This window comes from Meleagris gallopavo, chromosome 22 (assembly GCF_000146605.3).
Source record: "Meleagris gallopavo isolate NT-WF06-2002-E0010 breed Aviagen turkey brand Nicholas breeding stock chromosome 22, Turkey_5.1, whole genome shotgun sequence".
Lineage (NCBI taxonomy): Eukaryota > Metazoa > Chordata > Aves > Galliformes > Phasianidae > Meleagris > Meleagris gallopavo.
Genome location: NC_015032.2, coordinates 5386573 through 5398135, shown reverse-complemented (window position 1 = coordinate 5398135; position 11563 = coordinate 5386573). Strand labels below are relative to the sequence as shown.

The 11563-nt window shown below is 62.5% G+C and overlaps 2 protein-coding genes across 2 annotated transcripts in view; one reads left to right on the top strand and one right to left on the bottom strand.

The window, feature by feature from the left end:
- Positions 1 to 4902: 4902 nt before the first annotated feature.
- TCF15 (transcription factor 15) lies at positions 4903 to 7336 on the bottom strand. The gene is made up of 2 exons (XM_003212067.4): positions 6710 to 7336; positions 4903 to 5328 (listed from the first exon to the last, which is right to left on the bottom strand). The coding sequence occupies exons 1-2, from the start codon at positions 7184 to 7186 to the stop codon at positions 5254 to 5256; spliced, it is 552 nt and encodes a 183-aa protein (XP_003212115.1). The 5' UTR covers positions 7187 to 7336; the 3' UTR covers positions 4903 to 5253.
- A 4124-nt stretch (positions 7337 to 11460) lies between these two features.
- LOC104914014 overlaps positions 11461 to 11563 on the top strand; it is a 2674-nt gene continuing 2571 nt past the window's right edge. Inside the window, exon 1 of the mRNA XM_031556597.1 lies at positions 11461 to 11525. Within this exon, the coding sequence (XP_031412457.1) occupies positions 11461 to 11525 (65 nt within the window). The remainder of the gene's footprint in view (positions 11526 to 11563) is intronic.

The following is an 11563-nucleotide window of genomic DNA, read 5'->3' as shown; positions in this document are numbered from 1 at the left end:
CAGCGCGGCCTAGCGCGGCCCGGCCGCCGGGATCCGAGCGGTTCCGTGCGCTGCCCGGAGCCCTTCGTGTGCCCTCCGAGCCCGCGGTGCGAGCTTGGCCTCCTCTGCCTTGTGGGAGCCCTGAGCCCCTCCAGGGTCCGCACACCACGGCTCGTCGGCTTTGATTCCTCGTCACTCAGTCCCGAGCAGCGCCGCTCCACCGGGATTTGGCCAAAGGCCGACATCCAGCACCTCTGCTGCAGGCTGGGATTGTGAGGAGGAGGAAATGCATTGATACCCATCCCGATCGCATCTACTGCCCGCTCTGCAACCACTCTGTGCCTCCAAGCACCCCAACTAGGGCAGGAATGCGCCGCCAACAGAGCAGGAGCACACCCCAGCTCACATCGCCCCATTTGGAGACAAATGGCTTCATGCTGATCACATCCCTGCCGCAGGGGCCACGCTCTGGCCAAGTGCTGCGGCCCCTTGGGAGCTGGGAGCCATCCCATAGGGGAGAGGGGCTCTCACTGAGCCGTGCCCACAGCCTCCTGTCCCTGGGAAGCCGTGTCCCCCTGCCCTCAGCCCACGTGCTTGCACCCCTGCAGCCTCGTGCTGCACTCTGCTCTCCCTGCGTGGGAGTCTCACTCGCGGGAGGAGCTGCTGGCGGCTGCTTGCCCAAATCCCACAGCCCCCCACCCCAGGTCACTCCCATTAGGTAAAGGAGCAGCTCGTCTTGGCGGGGGTATCTCCCTCTTGTGCTTTCCTTGTATTGTACGGGCCTGGGTCATCGAGGAAATCTTACAGGTCCTTCTGCTGCCGAGTGGTCACTGGGGAAGCCCGGCCCCCTTCCCCCCATTGTCAGCAGCCAGGCTGTATCCTCGCTCTGAGCCCCGGCCCCTAAAAATAGCTCTTTGTCAGGCGATTGTTCCGACACCTTCACGGCGGCATTGACGTGGGCTGGAGCAGGACAGAGATGGGGTAGGTGGAGGGGAAGAGCTGGAGGTCCCCCCTGGGACCGCTCTGAGTATTTGCCACTGATAACAGCTCCTGTTGGGGGAAATGGGCTCCAGGCACACGGCCCTGTGCCAAAGACCTCCCTGTACGCTACTGCCCACCCATCACCTCTCTCCCACCTGTCCCTGCTCCATGTTCATCCTGGGTGCCCAGGTGACCCCGCTGCATGCGGGATAGGAGCCCTCCCAGGTCCCTGTCTCAGACTCTGCAGCAAGGTGCTGGACCTGGTGTGAGGTCCAGCCTGACACCCCCAGACCGTTACCCCAGGGAACCCCATGTGTCCATTGCAACGTGGTCACTGCAGGCAGGAACCTGCCCTGTTGGGGATTGAGGTGGGATGGAAGCCAGCCCAGATCCCACTATGTTTTGGCCAAGCTAACCCAGCCCTACAGACTGTCACTGTTGGGTAGGACAGAGTTTGCTCCATAGTGCTGCCAGGGGCTCCTGGCCCTGCACCCTAGAGTCGGGGTGAAACACTGCTTGGAGGAGTCCTTTGCACCAGAGGAGGACCCCGCTCTGCTTGTCCTCCTTTGCCCCCTGCTACCTCGCTCCCTGTCAGCTGGAGGTGGCCGTGCCCCTAGAGACCTCTCCTGCCCAACCACCCCAGCTGCAGAAGCAGTGTTTTATTTCCCATGAGCTCGAGCAGGTCTGGATTAAAATAAACTGCTGGCCCAGATCCCTTTTCTGGTGTCACGGGAGATGCTGTGCTTGCTGTGAGCGCTGCCTACAGCCCTGCTGAGTCCCGACCCTCAGGCCCCGTGTGGCAGCGGGGGCTTGCCCAGCTCTGGGACCCCTCCATTTGCCCACTGCCACCATCCCCATGCTGAGCTGAGCCCTGTGGGACTGTAGGGCAGGGCACAAAGCCAGCCCCGCTCTGATTACCCCCAGCGCTTTTTCCTTTTTCTCCCTTAATTTTCTGAGTGCTAAATCCAAATATTACAACTTCCCCTCCGCACCGCTGGTTACGCAGGCGGCCCCCGGCCGGGCATTGTCTTATTGTTTGCAGAGGGAAGCTCCAGCGGGAGATTAACCTGGCGTTCACCCCGCACACAGCTTCACACCCTGTCCCTGCTGGGGGGGCTGCACCCCAGGGAGCACACGGTGCATGGAGGGTCACTGGACTAGTGGCTCCGCAGGGCTGCTGCATGAGGGCAAGGGGCTTGGCTGCAGGAGCCCTGGGGTGCTAGAGCAACACCTTTGCCTCCTTCCTTCCCCAGGGAGCTGGCAGGGTGCTGGGGTCTGCAGGGAGGCAGAGACTGCCCAGCACCCAGTCCAGGGCACTATAGTGTGTGCACCTCATACCATCCCATTCCACCTCATCCCCGTTTATATTGTGCCCATCTGTCCCTGCTCCTTCCCTGCTGTTCTGTACCCACCAACACGTTGGGGCCACTTCCCACAGCTTCCCATTTGTTTCCATGTCCCATGGGTGCTGAGTCTCGGGCTGAGGTTGGTACATCACACATGGGCAGTACTGCAACAGGGACATTTACCTTGGGCAGATGCCATTTAAGACACAGGAGCTTCACCTGAGCAGAACCCAGGCTGCACCCACAGGTGCTGCCAAATTGCAGAGATGAGGAGGGCTGGGTGCTGGGTGCTGGGCCTCAAGCCAGCTCTGTTTGCATGGCTGCACACAAATGGGCATTAGAAGTGGCTCAACCCTGCTGCTCTATGCAGGCACTGCTCGCTCACTGTGGGCTCTGCAGTGGCTTTGGTGTGAGCCCCAAGCTCACAGCCCCATGGGCTGCAGCAGTTCTGTCCTGTCTGAGCCCCGCTGAGCTGCGGGTGCAGCCCCACTGCATTCCTACCCTGCTGGCCCAGCAAGGTTAAACTGCGGAGAGGCTGAAATATTTGGGAGGGGAATGGAGAAGGGAAAAAAATATATCTATAAAAAGAACGTTTAAAAACACAAGTTAGAGAAAAAAATACCAGGCGCGGAGTGCAGCTGCGGTTCTGGTTCCAGTTCCCAGGTGATGTCAGGCCTGGAGCGTCTCCAGCCCCGGCCCCTCGGAGACGGTCTTTGTGGGTTCAGCACTGAGTGTTTTTCCTTCCTGAGACTCGGGGACACCTTCCTGTCTCAGAGAAAGCAGCCAAAAGCCATTCCAAGGGTGTCCGCGCACAGGAAGGGGAGAGGATGGGAGGGGAGCGCGAGAGGCAGTGCGGCACGGCGCGGCACGGGGCCGGCAGCATCCGCGGGTGACCGGCTCTGGTGGTCCCATGGTGCACGCCCTGCATGGAGCAGAGGGACACCTGGCTCCCAGCAGCCCAGCTCCAGTGCCTCTGAGTCAACATTTCCCTCTGGCAGCGTTGGGAGGGTTTGGAATGCACTGAGATATACAGGCTTGGCACTGGGACCCATGGGTTTGGCACTGGGACGTGCGAGGGTGCACAGCACCCGCACTGGGATGTGCTGAGACCCACGACCCCAGAAGTGGGTCATGCTGAGATCTGCAGCTAAGCACTGGAACATGGTGGGATGTCCATCTTCTGTACTGGGACATGCTTAGACCCATAGCCTCAGCATTAGGACACACTGCAGTGCACAGTTCCTGCATTGAGAGATGCTGTGACACACTGGCACCTATGTTCCTGGCACTGGGACATGTTGGGACCCATGGTCTCGGCACTAGGATGTACTGAGATGCACAGCTCCTGCACTGGGACACACTGGGACCTATGATCCCAGCAATGGAATGTGAGGGGACACACTAGGAGTCGTGGCTCTGGCACTGGGACATGCTATGTTGCCCAGCTCCTGCACTGTGACCCACTGGGACTCCATCCTCAGTGTGGGGATATGGGAGATGCTGCAGGACTGTGTCCAGCACCAGGACCACCGGCACTGCTGGGGCTGGGGGTGCACGGGGGCTTCCCAGCGGCTGCAGGAGGACAATCCCCTTTCATCTGCGGGTCAAGCTGTTTGCAGAGTGAAGCCCCCACCCCCAGCCCCTGCCCCCCGATAAACCCAAGGGCAGGGATTCTGTGTCTGGGGATGTTTGGAGAATCTCACGGCTGTTTATTGGGGTCTGGGACACATTAGACACGCTGAGAACAAACCTCTCCCACCCACCCCGGTCCCTGCCTGGGACTCGCTCTCACAGCTGCGCTGTGCTGTCAGCTCCATAAATCAAACCCGAGGGAAAGGGGGGCTGGGGGCCAGCATGGCCTGGCCACACAGGGGGCCAAGGGGTCCATGCCATCACCTCATCCCCAGGGTGGGCGAGAGGATGGCACCAGGGTCCCATGCTCCCCTTCTGCAATGGGATCTCTCCCTGGAGAGCCCCGCAGCCCAGGGGGGGGCACACCAACAGCCCCAGGCCGCCTCATCCACAGCTGTTTCAGCTCCATGGGATGCAGGAGCCCCTGGGAGCTGTGCGCCCCCGAGCCCGGCACCTTTCCCAGGCTCAGCTCCCTGCAGTGAGCAGGGGGGCTGGGCTGGGAACCCCCACGTCCCCGCCTGACCCCGCGTCTTCAGCCCTAAAGAGTGTGGCCATGCACAGAGACAGTGGCAGCCATCATGGCAGCAGTGGGAGTCACGGTGGTCCCAGCATCCCAGGCAGTGAAGAAGGTGCAGAAACAGAGACAAACCCCAGCGCACTGCATGCGCACCCAAAGTGCCAGCAATGTGTCCCATATGTCCCATACATCCATACATCCCACGTGTCCCATGCATCCCGTTGCACAGCTTGAAACTCTCCATAGCTCAGATCCTCATGGGAGCAGAGCTGCCTGCAGGGCTTAGGGACATGGAGGCACGTGTGCATGGGGTCTCACACTCATAGGGAGAGTAGGCAGTGTCGTGGTTGGGACCTGAGAATGGCTCAGAGACGCAGGGACACTGGGACACAGCCACGTTGAAGACCCCACGCCACGCGGTGGGAACAGCAGGCAGGCACCAGCCCGTCAGAAAAATAAGGTTTATTTTCCAAGTGGCTGCACGTGCATCAACAGCACCTGCGGGGCTGTGCCGCCATCCCCCCCCGAGCTCATCGACGCCGGCCATGTGCGGGCTGCTCATCCCAGCCCACCCCATTGGACCATCCCAGGGGTGCTGGACCCCTTCTCCCAGCCCTAGTAGCGTCCTCTCGCCGCAGTGCTGGTGCCGGTGCTGGCGTCGGTGCGGTGCCAGCCCACGACCCTGCTGTGCCCCATCGCCTGCGGCTGGCGGGCAGCTCCCTCCCTCCCGCTGCGGTCTCTGGGGCTGGCTGTGACAGGCTCTGCCGCCGTTCTCCTGTGGGTGCTGGTGGCACCGGCTCATCTCCGTGCCACCCGCAGCGGGGTCACCCCCCTCACCTTCAGGCAGTTGCCCCCGAGGTCCCTGCGGCCGCCCTGCGGAGAGAGGAGGGGAGAGCTGCGGGGTGCCTGGGTGTCCCAGTGGGAACGGCCTTGGGGACACGGGGGCGCGTGGCACCAGCAGGCTGAGCGTGGAGGAACTGCACACGAATGTCCTTTAGAGTGCTGAAGTGGCAAAGATGGTTTAGTGATGCCCAGGAGGGATACGTGGATGTGGTCATGCATGGTGGTGTTGGGTTGGTGGCCTGGGTCCTCGTGTCTCTGTGTCCACATTACAGGGATACAGCCCCAGCACAGCCCTGCTTGGGGACAAGGAGCTTGGACACCGACACTGCTCAGTGCAACCAGCCCAGCTCAGACCAGTGTAACTCACTGCATCCTATCAGAGCCCAGCTTGGCTCAGCATAGCCTAGTACAGCCCATTTCCAGCCAAGCCTAGTTCCTGCCCAGCCCATTTCCAGCCCATTTCCAGCCCAACCCAGCCCAGCACATTCAATTTCCAGCCCATTTCCAGTCCAGGACAGCCCATTTCCAGCTCAGTCCCAGAGCCAGAAGGTGCAGAGGGGCCTCAACCCAGCTCTTATCCTTGCCCCCAAGGTCCCAGTGCCACCAGGTCTCCTGGTCATTGCAGAAGGTCTCAGTTGGGGATAGGTCTGTAAAAGACTGGGGCAGGAGGACACCCAGGAGGGGCTGGGAGGGCGTGCAGAGTTTGGCCAGTAAGCAGTGTGGGGGGGACGGAAGTGGGAAGAGCAATTAAAAATGGAGCAGCAGAAACCCAAAGAGCACTGAGGGTTGAAGAATGCTCTGCAGTCACTTCTCGGATGGGGACAGTGATGGGGACAGTGTGGTAGTCCCAGGGCTTGGCAACAGTAGGTGGCCACTGTTCCTAAACCCTGGGACAGCACGGCTGGTGGGACAGGCCCAGCATGGAGACTGTGCCCCTCACCCACTCTGAGGTCACTCTGCAGCCTCCAGCCCTGTGCCACCACCAGTCCCCACCTGGCACCATGCTGCATGGGGCCATCCTCCTACTGCTGCAACTGAGGGAGGCTCATGGGGCGTGAGAACAGGGTCACGGGGATGGGATGGGGATGGAGATGGGATGGGGATGGGGACAAGGGATGGGATGGGGATGGAGCCAGCCTGCTCGCTCCGCGCTCCCTCTTGGCACAGCCACGTGCCCCAGCCCTGGGGTGACCGTAACCCCCCGAGAGCTCCCAGCCTGGATGGACGTGGGGGAGCAGCCCGGCCCTCTGACGCCAGCAGGACTGTGGGCGTGCAGCTCTGAGCATTTGGCCGGGAGCTGCCAAAGCCTCCAGCGGGGGCCAGAGCTGGAGCCCGTGCGGAGCTCACGGGGACGTGCCGATCCTCCCAAACTCCGGATCCCAGGGCTGTGCCGACCCTCCCCCCCACTCACCCCTTTCCGCTGGTTGCTGAGGCAGAAGGTGCAGATGCTGCGAGGCTGTTTGCTGTCCAGATCGCCCTTGGCCCCGTAGATGGCACTGAAGCAGGGCTGCCCGTCCTCGCAACCCTCGCCCAGCAGCAGCACGTTGGCCAGGTGCGAGATGTAGCTGGAGGCCAGGCGCAGCGTTTCGATCTTGGACAGCTTCCGATCCACGGGTTCGGTGGGGATGAGGGTCCGCAGGGCCGTGAAGGCGGTGTTGACGCTCTGGGTCCGGTCCCTCTCGCGCGCGTTGGCCGCCTGCCGCTGCTTCACCATCACCATGGGCCCCGTCTTCCTGGGCACCTTGCGCCGTGCCTCCGCGCCCTCGCAGCAGCCGTACGACTGGTCCGACGTGTCGCTCTCGCTGCGGTTCTCCTCGTCCTCCGACAGCATGCCGATGTCGGGGTAGAGCACGCGGGCAGCCATGGGACGCAGCATGGTAAAAGCCATGGCCGGAGCCCCCCGCCCCGCTGCGGGCAGCCCTCGGGCTGCGGGCAGCCTTTCCCCGCTAATACGCTGCTTCTGCAGCTCCGCTCCTGCGTCCGAGCGGGGCTGGGACGGACGGCTGCGGGGGGAATCGTGATTTATACGGCCGGGGAGGGGCTGGTGTTGGAGCCCACCCCCAGCCGGCCCCCGGCTCGGGGCCAGGCAGGCGGCCAGCGTCCAGCCCCAGCCCGGCCGTGTAAATCACGATTCCCCCCGCAGCTGGCTGCTGGCCTGGCTGCGCTCCGGTGCGTGGCCCCAAGCAAAGGGTGCCTTGTGGTTGCACGGTGACACGACCCGGTTGTGCCGCCTGTTGTACCGAACCACGGCACGGACTGATGACCAGGCCATAGGGAGTGCCACAGCCCCCCGGAGAGGTGCCGCATGCAGCGTCCCTAGTGTGTCTTCAGCCCCGTGTGGCCTCAGCCATCAGTAGGTTGCACTGAGTGGCACAAAGGGCGCAGGAAATGGGATGAGACAGGGAGAGGGTTGGCCCTTGGAGCGCTGGCACCACATTTCTTCCATGGAGGGGACAGCAGTGCTTGGCCAGAGGATGCACTGCCTTGCTGGGGCAGGGGTGAGCCCGGCAGCCTCTTGTGCATAGAGCTGGCACCCCGTGTGCTGCTACAGGGCAGGATGAGGATGGAAACCTTGGCCCTGACACCACAACAAGGCGCTGCCAGGCTGCCAGGAGTGCTTCCTCTGCTGGAGGAAGGTGTGTGCCAGCACTGGAAAATCCAAGTCCCTTCCTGCAGAGCTGATCCCTGGAACCGCAGAGCTGTGGTGTCCCAAGGGCTGCTCTCCCTGAGCAGCAGTGATTGCCTTCCCCTCCCTACACTCGGGGAGGATGCAGGAGGATGCTCAGAGCAATGGGGGCAAAAGGGAGATGTGCTGAGGGCTTGGAATAGTGTCTATGGACACAATGGATACACAGCACATCCTAGGGCAGGGTGGCTGGCTGGGTCCTGCAGCACAGAGCCATGTGATGGCATGTCACCAAGACCCTCCTGGGGCTGTCCTCATGTGTAACAGGACCGTGTGTCCCCTCAGGAGCAAAAGGCCCCCCTGCCCCTTGCTGCGGGGCCCTGACCCTGTTTGCCTTCACCATTTGTCCTCCTGTGAAGAGCCCGTAAATCACACTGCAGGGGGGCGAGGGCCGAGTCAGGGAACTGTGGGGCTGGGGGTGTGCAGCCTGTGAGGCTGGGGGCTGCTTTGGGCTTCCACACAGATACAAGTACATTTCCCTTGCTAGCTCCATGTTCACAGCCCCTCACTGAACTGGGGACCATGAGGGCCCCCCCCCAGTTCTTTGGGGCACAGACCAGAGTTCATCTTCTGCAAATGGTCCCTTGAGCAGAGCTGGAGACAGACAGACCCTGGGCATGAGGTGCAAGGAGCAGGCAGGTGCCTGCAGCCAATGGAGCAGAGGACGGTCCCCAGGGGGACACAGCCTTCTGCAAAAGGGGATGCTGAGCTGGCTGCTGGAGGGGGGCAGGGGGAAGGCAGCCCCTGTGCACCCCGCTGGGTGCGAGCCGGGGCCCCCCGCCCCAGCACTGACAGGCAGCAAGACGGATGGCAGCGGCTGTGTACTCAGGTGCGGCCGCCACACATGGCCACCAGCTGACGGGGACGAGTGGGGGGGAGCCCCGGGCTTTCAGCCCTGCTGGGTTGCATGGGGGTGCATGGCATGCCTGGGGACATCGCCATGCATGGGGTGCTGGTGTGCATGTGTGTGCATGTATGTGCATGTGTGTGCATGTGTGTGCATGTGTGTGCATGTGAGTCCACATGTGCAGTGGGGGGAGCTGCACGGAGCAGCGGATGCCGCTGAGGCATGGGGACGTGAGGCAGCTGCCTGACTTTCCTGTGCTGCCCAGCTGGTGTGCAGGACAGGACGTGTGTCCCCATGTATGGCATGCTGGGTGCCGTAGCTGAGCACAACCCAAAGAGGGGCTAGAATGGGGAGCTGGCATCCCCCAGGCTGGGTTTTCCCTCTGTGTGCTGGGAAATGCCCCCTGCCCTCCTACACCGGAGAGCATTTATCTGAGAGGTGATACTTAAGTGTAAGAAAATAAACAGAGAGCAGATGGCACGGGGCCCCGGATCTGCTCCCTGCCACTCTGTGCTGCTCCAGTCCTGCTGGGAAAACACTGCTTCTTGCGAGGCAAATGGATTCCAGACCCCACGGCTGTGCAGAGCATGTGGCTGCCAGGACAAAGAGCTGACCCTGCCTGGGGCTGGGCAAAGCAGTGCCAACCTGACCTAACAGTCCTGTACCATCCCCATACCATGCCATGCCAACCTATCCCATCTCACTCCATCCCATCCCACTCCCTCTGCAAGCTAAGGGAATGCTGACTCTACTTACAAACATGGGGAGACCTGTGCTATCGGTAGCTGCCTCCGGTCTGTACCTGAGTTACTGGGATGGGCACAGCGGGATGGGGATGCTGGAATGGGACTGATGGCAGCGGTCCTGGCAGATCCCTGTGCCGGTGGCTGTGCCCGGGGCATTGCGGGCTGCTCGGGCCCCTCGCAGGGGCTGTACCTGTGGGCCGATCTGGAAGGCATTACACGGCTGTCGTGCGGGGAAGTCTGTCCCAGTTCCGGAGCTGGGACCCTCCCAGCCAGCCCAGGCGGAGCGGGAGGGAGCCCACAAAGCGCCTTTGTTCCTGGCCTGGAACGAATGGATTGGAGGCAGCCGAGATCGGCTGTCAGCCGGCGACACCGGAGACCCTGCAGGTCAGGCAGAGGGAAGGGGGACAGGTGGAGGGATGGACGGATGGACGGATGGACAGACACAGGGATGGCTGGCTTTGGCGAGGCTCACCCCCGTGCAAGTTGGGAGCTGGAGGTGCTCCTGGCGCTGCGCGTCCCCCCGGAAACACGGGGCATGCAGAGCCCTGCAGAGATCCCCATGCTTGCGACGTGGTCTGGGGCTGGGCAAACCCCCCTCCCTGCCCCGGGGTCCCATTTCTGTGTGCGAGGTGATCTGTATTGCCGAAGGAGCTGCTACCTCATCCCTCCCCCCGCGCTCTATGGAGAGGAAACTTTTTAGCACGCCACAATTCTTCGCAGAAATTTACGGCCCATGAGGGAGCCGTGCAGCAGGGCTGCTCTCTCCGCGCACGCTCGCAGGGTTTCCTCCCGGCGGAGGCAGCTTTGATGCGACGCATGCAGCCCGGCCGTGCACACCCCCAGCCCCTGCCCTGGCAGCCCCCAGCCCAGCCGGCCCTTCCTGCGGAAACGCAGTGGAAGCAAAGCGTGCCCTGAGCAGCAGGCAGCACCGTGCAAAGGGATGGCTGCAAACCCCCACAGAGCTGCCCGTGCCCTCCTCCCAGCTCCCAGCCCCGACCCATTCCTGCCCTTGAAGGACAGGATCCAGCTGGCATGGAGTGTGGCCAGCGGGCAGAATGTCCGGACGCAGTTCCTGTCCCAGTCCTACTGCTGACTCACAGTGTGATGGGGTGAGTCAGTGGCCTTTCCCCTCCCCAGTTCCTGGCTCAGAGGGATGCCGGATAGCTGTGGGATGCTCAGTGTGGTTTTTCCAGCTTGCACATGGGGTGAAGACGTGGCATTTGCAGAGCTGACAGCATCCCAGCACGATGCAACTGCACTCAGAAGCAGAGGAGAGTCAACCCTAAGGCAGCATGGACTGACCCCATATTTGTCCCCATCAGAGCACCCAACTCCCAGCACAGTGCCTGTCTGCTGGCACAGCATTGGGTACCAGCACAGCATCCATCCCCACCCCACATGTCCCTGTGCCCCATCTCACAGCTGCCCCCAACCCCTGCCACTCCCAGCGCCAACACATGGACCAGGGGGTTTGGTCACCTTTATTCCCAGAGCAGCAGTGGGTGTCCCCTGGAGACAACCCCATGGAGAAGGGGCCGAGGGATGCATCTGAGGATGGAGCAGGCAGCTCTGGAGCAGGCATAGCCCAGGGTGAGCCTGGAGTGGCGGTGGGAAGCTGGGGGCGTTGAGTGCCCCAGTACAGGTTTGTCCTGGTTTGCGTGTGTCCCAGTTCGGCGGTCCCCTGCTTCGGTGGTGCCAGGCTTTGGCTTTGCCCCAGCTCGACCCACTCCCTCCCGGTTCAGACGTGTTCCGGCCCAGCTCTGCCCAGGGGGTGCCGCTCTGGTTCGGTGCCGCGCCGGTTTGGGGATTTCCCAGTTTGGAGATATCCTGGTTCGCAACGTCCTGGTTCGAGGTGTCCCGGTTCGGAGATGTCTCGGTTCGCGATGTCCCGGTCCGATCCCTCCCCGCCCCGTTCCTGCGGCACACGGTCGCCACCTCCCGGCCGCGAGTGACACCCACCGGCACCGGGACCCCCCGCGACCCCAT